General features: G+C 42.2%; 1 protein-coding gene and 1 long non-coding RNA gene across 2 annotated transcripts in view; one reads left to right on the forward strand and one right to left on the reverse strand.

Annotated features, from left to right (window-relative positions):
• The first annotated feature begins 342 nt into the window (after nt 1-342).
• Nucleotides 343-1,642, forward strand: LOC140104401 (uncharacterized). Its single transcript, XR_011850313.1, has 4 exons — nt 343-401; nt 1,067-1,105; nt 1,467-1,511; nt 1,626-1,642. It is a non-coding gene; the product is annotated as an uncharacterized lncRNA (long non-coding RNA).
• A 9,749-nt stretch (nt 1,643-11,391) lies between these two features.
• Nucleotides 11,392-20,108, reverse strand: part of TRABD2B (TraB domain containing 2B) — a 222,931-nt gene continuing 214,214 nt past the window's right edge. Inside the window, exon 7 of the mRNA XM_072127052.1 lies at nt 11,392-14,114. Coding sequence (XP_071983153.1) covers nt 13,898-14,114 — 217 coding nt within the window. The 3' untranslated portion in view covers nt 11,392-13,897. The remainder of the gene's footprint in view (nt 14,115-20,108) is intronic.

The raw sequence follows: 20,108 nt of genomic DNA on the forward strand, positions 1-20,108 counted from the left end.
TGGAGAGTTTAGTGAGTGATTTTGGTGAGTGATTTTGAGGTAAGTTCATCTTTCCTATTAATGTACAATGTGTCTGATATCTCTGGGGGGATGTTTATACCCGGGGACCCTGTATCACCGGCCATCACTGGCTTGTGGAGCTTATAGAGAATGTTCTAGACAATCCTTGTCCTCTTCACTTGTAGGACGGAAGAAGTCGTGGAGATGGAGGAGAAGGAGGCGGAGGTTCAGCCAGTTATCATCTTGGTGAAGGAGTGGAGGGAAGTGGCGGAGCAGAGGGATAACATCTTGGATGAGGAGAAGGAGGAGAAGATGGAGGTGGAGGAAGATACAGATAACATCAAGGAGGAGAACATCAGGCAGGAGGAGGAAGATCAGGAGGAGAGATATGAGCAGATGATGTATGTATATCACAGTAAATTTTACTTAAAGAGGACCTGTCACCTAAAATTTCGGCACTAGGTGATGTTACTAAAGTAAGCAGCTCCTAGTGCTTGAACAAACGCTGCAGTGTTAGAAGGATAGCGTTACCGGAAACCTCGCCAAGCGGTCTGATGTATTCATGAGGGGGCTGGGTTGGGGCGTGGTTAGGGGCAGTCACCGCTGGCCTATGGAGCGAGCGGGGCGGTCCGGTTTAGAGGCAGCGCCCCGGACCACCCCTTCATGAATACATTGGACCACTTTGCGAGTGGTCCGATGATTACATTGTACCCCGCCGCATTGTTAGATAGCGTTACCGGAGATTTCCGGTAACGCTATCACTGTAACACTGTGGCGTTTCTTCAAGCACTAGGAGCTGCTTACTTTAGTAACGCATGTCTAAAAACACACCAAAAATGACCCAAGAACTGTCCAAGAACGCACCATGTGACAGCGTTGACATGACGCAGTTGTCCAAAGTAACCAATCAGGTCACATTATGCATTTCCTCCTGGGTCTGGTACATAAACCACAGCGGGGAATGGATGATGTGGATGTTACCATATAAATATACAGAGATGTTACATTGTATCGTGTCTGTGGGTGAGACTATTCTGACCTGTACACGTCATCATTCCCCCAACAGATGGAGGCAGCGTGTGAGAGGGGCGCATCTCCCAGTACGGTAATTATACTTCTCTGCAAATTACTTCCTATCCAAGGGGTTAATTATATATCAGCATCTTAGATTACACAACATTATAGATATAGATTATTACTGGGGGGAAATTAGGCTGGGGGGGGGGCGATCCTGCAGTAATTTAGGGAGGGCAAGAGCAGTAGATCAGGGCATAATGTATATACAGGGAACATGAGGGGTATATGGGGCATATGAGCAGTATTTGGGGGCATGAGGGGTGTATGGGGTACATGAGCAGTATTTGGGGGGCATGAGGGGTATACGTGGAAGAGGGGTGTATATGAGGGGTATATAGGGGACATGTGTGGGGCAGTTCCAGTAATCAGCGCTGTATTTTCTTTTACAGGATAAGAACATTGTACAAATTTTGTCCTTTCACCCTGGAGACCATGTAAGTATATAATCCAGGGCTGCTGGAGTCCAGGGGGGGACAAATGTTTTCACTTTAAGACCCCAAAGAATATAATACAGATTTGTTAATAAAGATATAATCTATGTCATACAGCAAGGAAGAAGAAGAGGAGGAGATGGAGGAGAAGGAGGAAGAACAGGAAGTTGTGGAGGAAGAGGAGGAAGTGGAGGAGATACAGATAGAGGACATCATTGAGAGTGCGGGGAGGTGAGTGCAGACTCCAGATATACAGACATTATACATATATACAGTGATGTCATCAGAGTCCATACATTCATCTCTGTGTCTTCTATTGTAGACCTTTGGGGCAAGAGTTGCGTCAGGCCTGGCCCAGCGAGGAGTCCATCCCGTAAGTATATAGGAGAAATAGGACGTCATTTACACTGCTGGTAGGAGAAGGGGTTCACATACATACATGCACATGGGACTGATATCTACTATCTATCTGTGATTATCTATTTATCTATGTATTTTCCTTAAGAAGGAGAAGGAGGTGGTGGAAACCGCGATGGCAGAGAAGGAGAAGTCAGGACAAGGACAAGTGAGTGACTCCTTATCCTCTGTTACCTGCTGTGGTCAATAGGGAGCGCTCTCTGCATAGGGATTTATACTGCTCCTATAGAAGAATATAATAAATCAGTCTGCAGAGAGCTCCCCCTAGTGGTGGCAGACAGGGTGATATAATGTACTTCCCCATGTGTTGCGCCCTATTCTTCCTCATACTTATGAACTTTTTATATTTCCACAGCAGAAGCTCCAGAGACAACAGAGCACCATCCAGGTAAGTACATGACATTGCATCACACCCTTCACAACTGCCCTATAACGACACATAGAGCTAAAGATTTCTGCCCTGTCATTCCAGCTGATTGTGTGTGGGGTGTTCCTATAATCCACTTGTGTCTCCAGGACCTGTTCCATAGTGATGACCCCAGTGATCTCACCTGCTACCCCTCGCGTAGACCCTCCGCACCAGTCCCCACAGACACCACCAGTCCCATCTTACAATCCGCTCTTATCCCCTGCAGGTTCATCAGGTGCCTCCTCTGCTGCTTCAGTATTAATACTGTGGAATGAGAAGACCTTGATCCTGGCCGATGGTTACAGGAGCAGCTCCACCACTGCCACCAATGAGGGCGATGGCTCGAGTGCACCCATTCTGCTTCCCACATCACCCGCAGTGACAGTGAGGAACGTCTTCCCACCATGGAGGTCTCCAAACCAGGGAACCAAACATGTCTTTTACCCAGTGCTGAGGGTTGGAGATCCACCAGCCGCTGCATGAGAGGATGAGAAGAAGCCAGAAGACATATGGAACAAGCAGGCCTAGAGGTCACAAGCTTCTCTGCAGGTCCTGGAGATTGCAAGTTTTCCCAACTGAGGACGGACCACCTGGAAACTATCTCCAAGGCACATAAACTATGAGCAAGATGTGTCCATCCCAGATCAGAACTCCTGAGGAAGAGGAGGCCACATGTAGCATCAACTGCATCAGAAAAGTAAAATATGAATTCAAAAAAATATACAATAAAAATGTACAAAGAGTAGCAATGATTATTTTTTCTGTGATCCTCCTCACTTGTTAAATACATTGTTAGTACGTTATTTGTATATCTAGCTATTGTAGGGGCGGGATAGGAAATGACGTATGGGTGAGGGGAGGTATGGTAAAGGTAGGGGAGTGTATTTCCATTATAAATTGGAAGTGTATGATACCAAGTGTTAGCCATGACTAAGGACAGGTGTGCTGTCCGAAACGCGTAGGCTTGAATCGTCCTTCTGAGTGGAAACTTTTATTGCTATTTATGCACTGAATAAAGAAGTTATTGGAGTTTGGAACCAGGCTGGACCGTGCTTCATTTCTTGATTGGACAAAGAGTAGCAAGTCTGTATGTGAGTCTGTATGAATGTATGTGTATGTATATATGTGTCTGTATATATATATGTGCATCTATGAATGTATGTGCAGGTATGTGTTTTTACCATCGCATTTACAATTAAGAAATTTTCCCAGCCACATCCTGTGACCTGTGGAACATCATAGACTTTGTTTTGACTTGAAATTTCCAAAATACCCATAGTAACCTAATGCCAAACTATAGGAGCCATTATGGTCTATTGGCTGTTGTAGCAGTTTGCTTGTATCTTTAGCAAGTTGCCGGGTTGCACAAAGCAACCAATCATAGCTCAGCTTCTATTTTTTTTAAAGATCAATAATATGAGCTCTGATTGGTTGCTATAGGCAATGAAGGAAATTCATAATTTAAGATAACTTACTCAAGTCACTTCCAGAGCTGCAGCTTTATCTTTGACACATGCTTTGCAAACATTGTTGTAGATGCATAAACTCATCTATGATACTCCAGTCATAGCTAGAGCTGCAGTTTTATATCTGCCATTAGATCATATGTGATACTACAGTCACACCAGGAGCAGCAGTCTTATTCTTGCCATTATATAATCTATGATACTCCAGTCACATCCAGAGCTGAAGTTTTATGCTTGACACATACTTAACAAACATTGTTGCAGAGGCATTAACTCATCTATGATACTCCAGTCATAGCTAGAGCTGCAGTCTTATATCTGCCATTAGATCCTCTGATACTCCAGTCACACCCAGACCAGCAGTCTTATCCTTGTCATCATATAATCCCTGATACTCCAGTCACATCCAGAGCTGAAGCTTATATCAGTAAATACCAAAAAAGAGAAAACCCAATACTAAATAAACAGCTCCTATTACTAATCAAAAACATCCAATACTTCTATTGGTATTGGATGTAATCATCTATCTACAACTATATCATCTCAGATGATCTGCTCTGGATGTGACTGGAGTATCAATCTGCCAATATATCATTTATGATACTCTATTCACATCCAGATCTGTAGTCCCGTATCAGAAAGTAAGTACCTCCTGAATTTTCTCTCGCAATCTGTTGCTCTAAGGGATGAGGAGATAACAATGACTGTTTACTCCAATCTTGGTAATTCATGAATATAATACCGGGACTACAGTAAGGACTGGAACAGGGACAGAGCAGTGAGAAAGAGGGAGCTATGAGCACCTATTGGTGTCAGATACAGAGATGGGACCCGTCCGCAGGGGGATGTATATAGTAACATGAAGCTGTGTTACATATCTGTGGGGTTGGATCTGTTGTAAGATTTATGTAAGCTGTATGAGAAGGCAATATTAGCCTACATTCCCACACTTTTCATTTGCATCACGTTAACATTGTGTTAACATCACATTATTGTAAACAGTTTTTTTACATGCACTTTGAACATGTTTACACCTCATTTATGTAAATGTGATGTCAGTGTGATGTTTGCACTGAGTTTACATCAAGGTGTTATGTTTACACCTCATTTCCACACCTCGATTCAACACGTTGCATTTACGTAGTGTTAACATTGCACTGATTTAAACAGTGCTTACATTAAAAACAGCGTCAACGCCATGTTTACACCACATGCCCGTAAACTGTTGTATCCAAGGAAACTATCTTTATTTTAACCCCTTCACGCCAGTGACTTAGCGCTCAGTGGCGGATATATCCGCCACGGCGCTTATGCCGGCTCGGCTCTGGATCAGAGCCGAACCGGCATGGGGAAACACGGGGTGCCGGCTGTAACTAATAGCCGGCACCCCAGTGTAACACCCGCGATCGGAGTCGGCTCCGATCGCGGGTGTGTAACCCGTTAAATGCCGCGGTCAGCACGACCGCGGCATCTAACATGTCTCTGGGGTGTCTTTCCCCCACGATCGGCCCCCCGCAACCGTTTTCGGGGGGCACCGATCGCTGCTATGGAAGTGCTGGGGTCCGATCTGGTCCCCAGCACTGCCTGCAGGCACTGCCAGTAAGATGGCGTCTGTGACGTCATCTTACTGGCATAGTGCCAGCCTATGCAAGTGCATAGGCTGACACTGATAATACTCTGCAATACATGATTATTGCAGAGTATTATCATGAACAAGCAATCAGATGATTGCTTGGTCATTTCCCATGGTGGAAAAAGTGAAAAAGTTAAAAAAAAAATGTTATTCAATAAAAAATAAAGTAATAAATCAATAAAAATGCCCATAAGCCCCATAACATATAAAGAGACATATAACCCCAAAAAAGTCTAAATCATAACAAAAACCCCACATATCTAGTATCACCGTGTCCGTAACAACCCGTAGAATACAAGTAAATCATTATTGAACCCCCACGATAAACGCCGTAAAAAAAAACTGCTATAAACCTTCCAAAAATTATGATTTTTAGCTATTCAATCCCACAAAAAATGCTATAAAATGTGATAAAAAAACCATGTGTACTCCGACATGATACTGGTGCAAAGTACAACATGTCCCGCAAAAAATAAGCCATCAACCAGCTCCGTAGCCAAAAAAGTAACAATGTTATGCCACTTGGAAGACGGCAATACATAAATGATAGATTTGTCCCCACATTAGGGTTTTGTTTGACAAATTTAGTAAAACGTAAGAAAATATATTCATGTCTGGTATCCCCGTAATCGTATCGACCCATAGAATAAAGATAACAGGATTATTAGGATATACGGTGAACACCAAAAAAAAAAAAGTAAAAAATCCAGTACAGAATTGATGCTTTTCTACTCCTGCCCTCAAAAAAAGTTCCTAAATTTTCACAATTTAGGAACAATAGGTGATACTAACCCCAAAATGGTAACAATGGAAAAAGCATCTCATCCCACAAAAAAAATGCCGTCACATGGCCCAAATAACGAAAAAGCGAAAATGTTATAGCCTTCAAAAGGGGCCAATGAGGAAACTAAAATCCTGGCAGCTGCAGGGTGCTCCTTCCCTTCTGCGCCTCGCTGTGCCCCCATAACACAAGTAACGGCCACGTGTGGGGGGTCTTTGTACTCAGGAGAAATTGTAGAACAAATTGTATGGTGGGTTTTCTCTTTTTATATTTTGGAAATGTGTAAATTTTAGTGCTAAATGAACGTATAAGGGAACAATTTGACCATTCTAAATTTCACCTCCATTTTGATTCAATTACTATGAAGATCTCAAGGGGTTAACAATCTTTGTAAAAGCTGTTTCTGATAGCTTGAGGGGTGCAGATTTGAAAATGGGTTGGTTATATAGGGGGTTTTGATGCTAAATATGTAAAATTTCATTCAAAACTGTATTTATCCCCAAAATAGTCAATTTTGAAAATCCGGAAAAGCGATATTCTTTTTGTAAGCCGCGTGACATCAAAATAAATTATCCCGACATTTCAGAAATTATGAAAATGTAAAGTAGACAAATGGGAAATGTTATTCAGCAACTTATTTAGGTGGTAAATCTATCTGCCTGAAAACGCAATGATTTTGAATTTCGAAAATGGCAAATTTTTCAAAAAATTTATCATATTTGCTTTTTTTTTGTAAGTAAACACAAAACTTATCAGCCAAAATTTACCACTAAAATGAAGTACAACATGTGGGGAAAAAACTATCTCAGAATCGCTTTGATAAGTAACAGTGTTCAAAAGTTATAACCATATAAAGCGACGCAGGTCAGAATCCAAAAAATCGGGCTGAGCCTTAAGCTACAAAATGGCTGCGTCCTTAAGGGGTTAAGGGACACAATGGTGACATTTATGAGAAATTATCTTCACACTGGGACATTTTTTTATAAGAGGAGAAGCAGCATCTCCATTGTATGTTCTGACCCATTAGTATCCGCACCTTCCACAAAACTGCATCAGAAAACCTCCATGTGAGAACGAAGCCTGGCAGTGATGTGATGTGTGCGGAAGCACATGGGTTTTCCCACGAGCTAAAGTTAATCTCTGACGGAAATTGCCGAGTGCAGCGCTCACTGATCTCTGTCAGCTCCATAGAGATTAATGGAGCAGAGCGGTCATACGCACCCGTCTGCTCCATTAGTCCGGCAGACCCCTCATTTTTGCAATCTGTGGGGGTCTCAGCACTAAGACCCCCACTGATCAGCCAGTTAGATCCTATCCAGTGGATAGGGCCTAACTTTAGTTCGTGGGAAAACCCCTTTAACTTACCAGAGCTGAAACTCCAATAACATGTAGAAAAATTCAGTAATTCTTGTGTTTATCACACGGTCACCGATGGGGGCACACTCTGGTTTGGGGGGTATTTTCTGGCTTAGCCCATATCACACCCGGGGTTCAGGCCTCTTTAACCTCCAATTTAACCCACCGCCCGTCTGGCCACCCTTCACTCGCTATAAGGTAGACTTTGCAATTATTTCAGGGCGTCTACGTCATTGATGTGGCACAGAAACCCTGATAATTACCCCCCACAGTGTTTTAACGAGTTGCTTGTTATTGAAAGTCATTTCCATTCACTTAAATGTGACTGAGGAGTTTTTTAGGAAGGTTTTTCCATGTGTCTCCTCATCCGTGGTAAAGACAGAACATGCAGCAAGGCTCTTGGGTGTATCCTGACCCTGCACCTACAAGTTATTCCCCTGGGTAATTCTAGTAACATCTCCCATAGTTGTCCATGTAGAACCAGGACATTGGCAGCACATTTTTACATGATTTTAGGAGATGATATTATAATGTATCACTTCAAGAATTATGGGGCAACACTGATCTGTTACTGCATTACAGCTTTATGGTAACAACATATTTTGGAGGCTAATAGGGTCTATTTCCTGGAAGATGAGGAAGAGTGGCCCCCCAGAATAATTTGTTATGTTAGGCCAAAGGACCCCAGTCTCAAAGTACGGTATCGCAATATGAGGCGTATTGTGACTGCTAAGATTTAGGGCCAGAGCCAGAATTGTTATTTTGGGGGTACAGTTTTGCATGTGATTTCTCCCTAATGCAAAGTTCACATAGAAGGTCCAGGAGTAATTTCAGGACTTGATCCTAAGGATCTATCATTTCCATATGTTTGCTGATACTTTACACTGCAGCGCCGCTTACGTAGATTATCTGCCGTTTATGACAATACGTCCAGCAAAGCCTCATTACTGGTTTACATGATTTTTTTTTTTTACATATATATTTCTATATAAGTCGTTGTTGGCGAATCAATACCATAAAATCCGCTTGATTCTATGAATCGTATTTCCAGAAATCTCCCACAAGAGGGCGCTGTCTCCCTTCCCTCCAACCTCTGGCTATTACCTCCATATGGAGCAGCAGTGTCCTGCAGAAGAATTTCTCCATAATCACCGATACAAGCAGCCGTGTCCTGCAGGATTGGATGCTCTCGGGATGTTCTTGGCGCCTATGATGACAATGCTGCGGATTTATCTGTACACAGACAGTGATTGGGGGTGACAGCAGCAGCTACGGGGGAGGTGCAGGATGAGATCTTCTCTGCACCACAAGATTTTCACTTTAGTTTATAAAACTGTTTGGGGCACATTTACTTACCTGTCCTGACGCGTTCCCCAAAAGTCCGAGGATCATGCACTCTGCCGCGATTCACTAAGATCGTGCGCCCGATATCCTGCATGTGTCGCTTCCCCACTCAGGTTCCAGGAGTTCACCTTCTTCTTCCTGATGCGTGTAAGTGCTTGATATTGCGACACAATTTGAAAGTTAAATCCCACGCTCAGTCCAAATTTGTCAGATCGTCCGATGGCACGCCCCCCCGATTTCTGTCGCACGAAAGCAGCGCAGCTGTGTCACAATCCGATCGTGTGAAACACAATTCCCTGTTAAAAACCTGTCACAGCGGCGCAATTCCCGAAAACGTTGGAAAATCCGCGGACCCTTAGTAAAACAGCCCCTGTATCCCAGGGAGAGAGGGGTCCTACATGTCCGCTGTCACGGATATATCCAAATCTAGAACATGACATTACAAGTCACCGCGAGGCGTCAACAGGGGTGAACCCTGCGCCTTTGTTGTCCGAGGTCAAAATATAGAAAGACGAAAAAATTTCATATGCCGTAGAATGGCTCGAATCGTGTTTTGCGCCGAATTGCCCCAGGTTTTTGGCGCACGCAACTGGATTGTGGCGCATCGGCGCCGGCATGCATGTGACGGAAATCGGGGGCGTGGCCATCGGAAAACCCGACAGATTCGAAAAAACCGCCGTATTTAAAAAAAAAAAAAGTGTCGCTTGACAAGCACTTACCTGCACCAAGGGTAGGATGGTGAACTCCGGCGGGCTTCAGTGCAGCAGCGACACCTGGTGGACATCGGGCGCACTACCTTAGTGAATCCCGGCAGACCCGAATCAGCGTCGGAGAACCCGCCGCTGGATCGCGACTGGTCTTTTGGTGAAATTGTGAAAAAGTGCCAATTTTATTACAATCCCCCTGTGGGATGGTTATATATATACAGGCAGTCCCCGGGTTACATACAAGATGGGGTCTGTAGGTTTGTTCTTAAGTTGAATTTGTATGTAAGTCGGAACTGTATATTTTATCATTGTAATCCCAGCCAGAAGTTTTTTGGTCTCTGTGCCAATTGGATTTTAAAAATGTTGGATTGTCATAAGAACCAGGATTAACACTAAAGCTTCATTACAGACGCCTGTGATACCTGTTACAGCTGATTATTGTAGCCTGGGGATAAATTACAGGAAATTACCAATATCAAGAGGTCCGTTTGTAACTAGGGGTCGTATGTAAGTCAGGTGTTCTTAAGTAGGGGACCGCCTGTATATACATTCTAATAGATGGGGCGTTGGGACACGGGGACAGGTAACATGTTTCGGATTTGAGTGGCGCAGCTCTGGTTCTGTCATGTGGTGTTACATCATGGGGCTTGTTTACTAAGGGTCCTGTGGATGCCACTTTTGTCGGCTTTTAGAAATATTCGGGATTTGCGCCACTGTGACAGCTATTTAGAAGGTGATTGTGTCACACACGATCGAACTTTGGCGCTGACTTCCATGCGACAGAAATTAGGCGGACGATCCGACTGAGCATGGGATTAAACTTTAAAATTGTGTCACAAGACAATGCACTTACATGCACCAGGAAGAAGAAGGTGAACTCCGGCGGACCTGACCTCCCCTCATTTTCTCCCCACTTCATACATTGACCTCCCCTCATGTTCTCCCCCTCTTTTCAGTGAGGCCCCCAACCTCATGCTCCCCTCACCCTCATTCGTTTACTGTGTCTCCTTTCCCCCCTCACCTCACAATCAGTAGCCTTACTTCTACAGGTTGCCACCTGTACACTGCATTTCCTTGTGGGTCATGTGATAATGACATTGTTGCAGGTCCTTTACCCTATATCCTGTAGGTAGAAGGACCTGAATGATGTAATTCCAGGTCCTGCAGAGATTACTGCACAGATTTTACTGCATCATTGCAGCGAATTGTGGAACATACGAGATGAAACTGACATTGGCAATACTGCCTGCAATATGCCGCCCCCTGTTATCCAGCAGGGGGCGCCGCTCGAGGTGATTGTCTCAAGTCGCCTCATGAGTGGTGAGTGGGTGTCATCACAGATATAAAACTGGAGCAGCTAGTTAATCCTTTAGGGAGTGTTTATTGCAAAAAAGACCAGCAAATATATTTGTAGACTGATTCATGTATTGTTTCCATACCCCTAGTGTACTAAAGCAGATTTTACCCCATTAAACTTGTGACCCCCCCTCATATAGGGGATGACATGTCCTTTCTAGCATTGCCTCATTTATGTTAAATCTCACAATGTTCATCTGAAAAAAATCTCAAAAGTGATATGCAAATGAGTGGAGAAGAGTCACTTTTAGAGGCTGAAGAGAATCAATGCTAAAGATGCCATGTTAAAGAAATCATGTATTGGTACGCCTATAGTACCTCTATATTTGCTCCTTTTTTGTATCTGTTGAATGTACAAGCTACAACACACACATTGCTCAGATATAGATTTTTTTATTTTATTTTATCCACATAGATATTTTTAGGTCTTTGTATAAAACAACATTAATTTTGGATGTGTTTACGTTTTTTGATAAACTTGTGCAATAAAGTCATATAAAATATTAATTTAGGTATTTTAAGGCACTACTTTAGAATGTTATTGTACATGGCAAAAAAAAAAATACAACAAAAAAAAACAAGAATAAATACATTTTTCGTATGAACACAACAAAAAAAAATTTACATAGCCCCATAGCACTATGGGAAATAAAAGATCCTTCTAAAAAAGAAGATGTTAAGACAATATATGTGATTGCATTGTGACAACTTTACCCTTCCAGTACTGATGGAGGCCTGAAAAAATAACAATAATATAATACTATATGATTCTGTACATTGTATCATAGGCTTTTACCTTTACGCTCTATTTATACGGGTAGCTGGGACTGTTGGATTTTTTTTTCATTTATTTGTTTTTTTGTGGAATTAAAAAATACTAAAAATTACTTAACTTTGATATAGAATTTTTTTTTTTTAAAATGTATGTTTATAAAAATGTATTTTTTTAATAAAATGTAATTTAAATTTTTTAATTATGGATTGGGCCAAAAACAGAAATTATAATACCCTAAAATGCCCCACTTAACTGACCCATTTGGGTTTGGGTTTTCGCAATTTTGGCCAAACTTTGAACTTAAATGCCACCAGAAAAGTAATTGAGGAGCGTCGGTACTAGGGAAAAATTGGCGGTGCACACATACTGCCACATCATCGGCAGCATTTAAAGGGTTATTATCTGGGATCGAGTGTTATGGAGGGGTGATGAGCCCAAACGCCAATATTGGGGCTCATTTACTAAGGGTCCGCGAAGCGCATTTTCGTCGGGCTTCCCGGCGATTCCCGCTTTGCGTTGCATCGCGCCGGGGATTGTGTCGCACGCGATAGGATTTTGTCACATCGGTGCCGGCTTGGGGGCGGGCCGTAGGACAACCCGACGGATTCGGACTACGCGCAGGATTTAACATTTACAATTGTGTCCCAAGACACGCACTTACAAACACCGGGAAGAAGAAGGTGAACTCCGGCGGACCTCGGCGGGGAAGTGACGGATGCAGGAACTCGGGCGCATGAGCTTCATGAATCGCGCCGGACTTCATCATTGTCGGACCATCGGAGTCAGGGATCGCGACAGGACCGGGTAAGTAAATTTGCCCCAGTATGTTTATATATATATATATATATATATATATATATATATATATATATATATAAATTAATTGTATTTATAAAGATTATTGTTGGATTACCAGGAAGAGGGTCCACAACCAAATCAAAATGGATCTCCAAGAATGGTCTCATTCTTGCCATACTTGCCATGATTTTGGACGTACCCCAGGGGTGGGACATGGCCTCTGATTTTGGAGGCTCCTCAGGGGCGGGACTGACTCATATACTTATTTTTGTATTTTTGAACCAGGAATTGGCATTCCAGTGGCTTCACATTAGGTCCTAAAACTTTCCAGGTCATACAGTAATATGTCAATGATGTCAGGGTTACATAAATATAGAATGACTTCATACAAGGTACATGACCAACAAATCAGGGGTAACTATAAAGAAAGATTTTTGATTTCAATCACTTTTGGTTTTGACCAGAGTCCAGAGATAAAAGGGGCACAGGTTACGGTTTTGATGCTTCTCATGGTGTTGTGATGGGTCATAGGGCATCTATGAATGGAGCAAATTTCACAAATTGTGCAATTACAAAATCAACGCTACTATTCAAACATCCAAAGCTTTTCTTTTTGTTCTAACACAACATTTTTTAATACTTTTGTCCATAGGGAAATGTTCTCTTCTTTGCTCATCACTGACCTCTGGTTTCCAAATCTACAAGAAACGGTAGGGTACACATTATTCTTATGTGTATAAAATGAGACAAATATGTCGGGACTCTCCACCATCCTTATACCCAGCTTGTCTATCAAGTTGGATATTTATGGTATGAAGTATCTGAGATAGTTTGTTGGAAAACTTTACTCCAGTTTCTAGAAGACTTGTTGCCTCCAACTATTTTTGATTTTTTTTAACTTAAAATTGATATTTCTATTATATTAATTCTAGAATTTTCAGAATACCGTAAATTGACAACTGAGCGCTACCAGTTAGGGGCGTGTCACTACAGATGGAGCGGTCAGTCGGAGTCCCAGTTATCCAACAGCTAAAATCACAGGGGCCCTGCTACTTATCTTACATTAGGGGCCCAGGAGCTTTGCGCCACGCTCCCTTCAATGGGTGGTTGTACACTTCCATGGCTCCAGACCCCAAAATCTAAGCTCCCCATTGTGTTTTGGCGCAAGTCTGGTATAAGAAAGCATATGGACACAAAACTTTTTGCTTCTACTCCCAAAAATACTCCTATTTTTTCATGTAATTGCATTGATTATGTTTTGATTCTTCTCTTCTTCTCACTGAAAGTTCATCTGGAGACTGAGTCCAGAAAAGGTTCATCCACTGAGGGTTGTAGTGACTAGTCCTGTCAGGATGTAGTTCTCATCACTGTGCTCATATATACAGTTATCAGAAGGGGCAGGAGGATGGATAGAGCCAGGCCACGCCTGGATGCCACGCTGCTCTGCACGTTCATTAGCTCCACGTACACATCGGACTGGTCGTCTTGGTTGGCGAGCCACAAGAGGGAATCCGCCGTCTCCTCTTCATTGATGTTTTTAGTATTCAAAGGAAATGCGGTAGTACTGCAAAAAGAGAAAATGAAGGTTACTCAAAATTACTCGGAGGAGTAAAAAGTAGGTGAAATATTGGATAATTAAAAAAATAAAAAGATAACAGTCACAATATTAGTACAGGTAGGGAGCACGTGGCAGAGAGAGTTCAGCTACTTCCTAATTATCATTTATGTGATGTTCTAGCTTAGTATGCAGATTTGGGACAAATGGCTTTGGGGCCTCTTATTTTTGGGGCTAACTCTTTGTATTTTATAATTTTTCACTTCACTGTTATCTCTCTCATTACAAAGTAACATTGTCTTCCCAGACTTTGGATCGCTTGTATCTTATGCTATAGACATCCAGTAATGGGCACAGACAGTGGGTCCTAAAACTTAACCCACCAGATGATCCCTACCTACTTACTCCAAACCACCCTAAGTGGTGGCCTGTCAGTGGGCGACAGTTCCTGCTTAACCCTAAGTGATAATAACAGACAAAGACCTAACAAACAAATATGCTGTCTCAAGAGCAGAGTCAAAAAACAAGAGGACAACGAAGTACTAAATTGATACACAATAGGGAATACCAGAAAGAGAACCCAAGAGGTCAGAAGATACCAGATATAAGTAGACAGAATATATTCAAGCTTGGTCCACTATAACAAGTGCTGAGGGTTGGATTCCAGGACCTTTCCCAAAGTGATGGGTCTAATTTCCCCTTACACCCATAAAGAACACATGGATACTGTGCCGAGTGTGCATGTTTATCCAGATCAGGAGGGATCCTAGACACCTCCTTTGAAGGGGCTCTAAGCTGCCTGCAGCACACACCATCTACTATCTATAGTTAAAATGTTTCATTTATGCTTCTTTTATCCATTGCTTATGTACCACCAATGTATTGTATTATCACTCATCATTCCCTGTATGACTCCCACAAGCTAAAGCTATGGAGACCTGAACAATGTAGCTTCTTTTTTTAATCTTTTCACCTTATCTGTATAAAACCACATTTAAAAAAAAAAAATCTAGATAATCCCTTTAAGAAGAGGCTTTACCTAGAATTATGTAGTGAAATAATAAGGTTCAGGCCCCCGATCCAAGCATTATAACCGTTCTTATGGTGCTGGTACTCTTTGTATAAAGAAATCAGAGCGATTGTTCTGTGTTATTATATAGGATCTTTATGTGATGGTTTGATTCTTTTTGTGCTCAAGGTTGTGTTTTCATCTACAAAGAGACATTTTCTACTGCAGCCATTGACACGTTACTATCCTTGAGCTAAAAAACCTGCCTGAATAATGGAGGATCTAACCGGGAGTAATAGGAATAATACAATATTTCTTCTTCTTTTTGTCTGGAATCCAAGGATAAATACACAACCTTCCACTTTATATATGCAAGTTATATAGAGAAGTGCTGAAAGATATGTTCAGGTCAACTGAAGCCTGGACCATGTATGGAAATTACTAGACTTTTATACTATACTGCCTGTATGCTAAGGATGTGCTATGGGATGTGCCCAATTACAGCTTGTTTCAGCTAATTGGTGGGGTCTCGAATGTTAGACCCCCAATGAACTGATAGGGGTAACCCATCTCACTGGTCAAGCTTAAAAAAAAACATTTAGGCATAAAATGTGTGTCTTGGCTATAGAGTTTGGTAGTGCCATGTGAACACTCCGAGAAACACCATAAACATAGCTTATCGAGAGGATTTAAAGGAGTTGGCCAGTAGTAAAATTTGTGTAAACTGGTCCCATTGCCCTTTCTATGACATGAAGTGAAGTCCCAACAATTGAGCACTGCACCCATCCCAACACTCTCCAGGTCTCCCTCTTGACACACAGGATATGACCAAAGTAGTGATGACCTGTGCTCAGACTGGGAGGTCACTTCCTGTGTGTAGAGAAGGAACAGGAAGTAGAGACTATCGGTGTTGTAACGGGAACGACAGAGAATTTATAAAATGAGTAGCCGTCCAGCAAACGCGCAACCACAACAAGGCTTGGCGCTAGCTGACAGACTAGGTAAGTGGTGGCGAACTCACCCTGCGACCTCCCTGCGGGCTAAGGTCCTGCCTAAAGCAGATAAACCGCCCTGGTAAGGGCGAACCCACTATCAGGAACCTAACTGACAGTCCCTGAGTGACCCTACAAGATGGCAGGAAAACCTACTTCGTCTGGCAGCTGCTGGATGGTGGAGCGGACAGGTAACCGGAATACAGATATAGGTCAGTGTTCACACTGGTAACAGAAACTGACACAAGACAGAGACAGGAACAAAAGAACAGATATAGACAGGTCTTCAGGCAGATAATCACAGGTCAGATCCAGATACAGGTACAGGTGGGATATACACAGGTCAGGTCAAGATCAAACGGGTTATATACAGGTCAGGTCAAGATCAAGTTCAAGCAGATTATATACAGGTCAGGTACAGATACAGGCAGACAAACGGAGACAGTTAAAACTGAACTAGATACACAGATAGGACAAGACTCAAAATAACCAGCCAGGTAAGATGGAAATGGGCAGGTATATAAGGCCGATCCCGGACAAGCCTCCAGCAGCACACTGGGGGAACTGTCCATCAGGCTAGTAACCCTTGCTGGGCAGGACAGAAATGCAAGGAGCAGGGTGTGGCTCAGTTAATCCAAACACAAGAATTAAGCCACAGTTCACACACAAATAAACGGCATGTATTCCGCCAACTGCGGATAGAGCGACATTCAGGCACGGACGTTACAGTAGCACTTTTTTTTATTTTTTATGTCTTAGATGGACAACCTCTCATCAATTAAGTTAATCTGATAGGAATTAAAAGCAGAACCAGTATGAAGTGCTAGTGGGACCCAGAGTTTATTTGTTATTTGATATTAGGTGGCTTATAAAAAGTGGGGTGTGGGGGGGTCCTATAAAATATTTTTATATGGGCAAAGGAGCCTCAGATACAAGTTGTAACTTGAGACCCCCTATTTCCAATACTCTGTGTCCTTTTCCATACACCCTCATGACAGACGCACTCTGCTTAGATATCATGGTATTTCGGGGACAGTTGGTGACAGGCTCCATGGTGCCTTGTGCAGATCTGCAGGCATGGTTGTCAGAGCTATTTGCTGGTGGATAGTTTGGTTATCTGCTATAGTGACCCCATTGTAAACACAGACTCTTCACGTTATCTTATCTGGCCCTTGGTGGCTAGGTGCGAGGAGGAATGTTCAATCTTACATTTGTAATTAGCACTCAATGCCAGAAGAAGTGACAAGATGGATGTCCTCAGAAAGGTCAGGTGAGCAAAATATTTTGTGTCCTTTGTTTTCGACCAGATCTGAACTGAAAAATAAAAAAAAATCTGCTAATCTTCTACTCCGTTCTTCTGCCACTTCTCCATTAGGTTGTATTTTGCATCTTCCATATTTAAGGAGTTTTATGTTTTTCTGATAATCTTTTACAATCCCCTATTAGAGCATTTAAAGATTTATCGATCTCTTTTATTTGGTGGAAATTGAGGACAAAGATTTGGTGGACCAAAGATGTCTTTCTGTTTCTCCAATTAAGTAGCACAAATGTGCAAGACTTTGCACTTTTGGCCCAGGCTTAAACATTTTTTTCAGGGATCTACGATGGTGGGATAAATCAATCAAGAAGTTATTGAGGTGGTCCTAGATGATAAACTAGAAGGTACACCTGAAACTAACTACTAACTGCCATGTGGATGAAATCTTCTCTGTAATGGAATTGCAAATTAGGTTCTACAGCCCAATTTCCCAAAAAAATCTGTCTGAGCTCATAAGAAAAAAACATTTTCTATCAATCCAGAGTCTAAGGTGGCCATTTGGTCTTCACCTTTGCTCCACGCAAGAAAGGTTGCAGCAAGGGGACACAGGTTGCCACTAAGAGAATGTAAAGTCAAAAGTTCTCTTACAGACCTAGATAGCAACTTTAATGCAATAGGGAGTTTACGGAAATGAACTGTAGTAGGTAATAGGTATCGGACAATGTGAACTAATTAACATATTACATAGAGATTAACCAAAAGTCGCCGACAAGTAAACACCTACAATCAGTGCACCACGTAACACTTCTCTATAAAGAGATGTGTAAATAATAATGGCCTATTGCATAAAATCCATATGATGTACGAGGCGGCAGACGAGAGAACAAAGGGGCCATAAATAGTATTGTACGCGCATTGATTACACTCAGCTATAAAGTGCTACAAGTGAGCGCTCAATAGCACGACAAGTAGCAGATGTGTACTCATCAAAGGGTAGACATAACTAGCGCAACTGTCAGGGTATATATTACTCATACAAGAAAATAAAAAAATAGAACGCCAACAAAGACATGCCAGAAATAATCAGAAACATTCCCGGAGGAGTGAAATATAGGGGAATTTCAACCAATCTCCGGATGGAGTTATGAATTTTTAACTCGGAGATATGATGTTAGGAACATATAAATGAAGCATATGGCCTCGTAGGTGAAGTATCCCGCATCCGAGGCATATCTTTCACAAGAAAATCTAGGATCTAAATGAAAAGAAATCACCAGTTTAATGTATATGCAAATGAGAATTTCGGTGCGTTATGGGCCGGTGCGCCCTCCATTGCCCAAATTTACCATATGGCACTTCAAACTCTGCTTTGACTAACAGTGCCCTGATCCTCTGTGCAACAAAGGCTCCCAAACGTATCTTGATCACCTCTGCCGGCACTTCAGAGAACTCTGGGTAGAAAGGTGCCTTGGGTTCGGTAATATGGGTCCACTTGGGGCCTGGTGAGCAGAAGGCAGAACATCTTTCCCTTGGATTCACCAGGCACACTGCACATCCGCTGGTGGCCTCACGTAGATCCATTTCAACAGACTGTTTCAACCTGAATTTCTCTGAATTTCAACAATGGGCAAAGGTGAGTTAGATGTGTCTGGGTCCCTCAAACTCAACTGTAGTTGGTGGTTTAGTGGTCTCAACTTCCCTGTAGTTTCCCTACTACAGGTTGTAACTACAGTTGTGACTCCAGTCCTCCATGTCCTATCCTCTACTAGGTATCATTAGGTTCCTCATCCCTCTTGTTACTGGTAACTTCTTCCTCCTTTCCATTTCCTTTCTCCAAGTATATACTAACCGTATGTTACAATTTAGACGGTTATTTCCAATATTCTATTGCAAGTTGCTCATTTAGAAGCATTTTTCTAGTAGAACTTTGAGAAGTTTCTTTTGAATAATTCAGATCCATAAATTTTACGAAACATCAGTTTTGTAATGAAGAGGAAATAAACACTTATGAATGGGGTAAGCTTTCCCTTTAATGAATTATTCCACCTAACGACCTTGAATGGTATATTTGTATGGTATATTGTTCTGTGCAATAAATTTACAAGGAACCAATTAAAGGTTATTAGTGGAGAAATGTATATAAAAGTTAACAGGGCACGTCTCGCTCTTTACTGGAAAGTCTATCATGGCCGGATTTAGACTGTATTGGGTTTTGGGCTAGGTATCAGTTACCTTCCATTTATATTCTTGCCGCCAAACGTCCTCTGTATAAATTTTCTCGCCAAACCTTCAATTTACTCACATTTGCTGGAAAAATAACTCTTACAAACAGGGTGGTCCACAAGTTCTATGTGCCTCTCTATGTGACTTGAATAGTGTAGGTTTCTCTGCATTATTGGGTAAGTTCTGTGGTTTTAACGTTCTCCTTAGAGCCAACCGTTGACTATGTGCAATGGCAGAATCTTTACACAACTCCCAAAATAATATATATTTTTTAGAAAAGAATATTGGATCAAAAAACTTCTGAAAGTTAGTGACCCATTGATTTTCAGGCTTGCATAAGAGTATATCAAGCCATTGGGGCACATTTACTTACCCGTCCCGTCGCGATCCCCGAGGTGCATTGTCCGGCGAGGATTCGGAGCTGCAGCGATTCATTAAGATTGTGCATCCAATTTCCTGCATGTGTCGCTTCCCCCGCTGCCGTCCGCTGGAGTTCACCTTCTTCTTCCCAGTCCATGTGA

Source organism: Engystomops pustulosus, chromosome 10, assembly GCF_040894005.1.
Source record: "Engystomops pustulosus chromosome 10, aEngPut4.maternal, whole genome shotgun sequence".
Taxonomy (NCBI): Eukaryota; Metazoa; Chordata; class Amphibia; order Anura; family Leptodactylidae; genus Engystomops; species Engystomops pustulosus.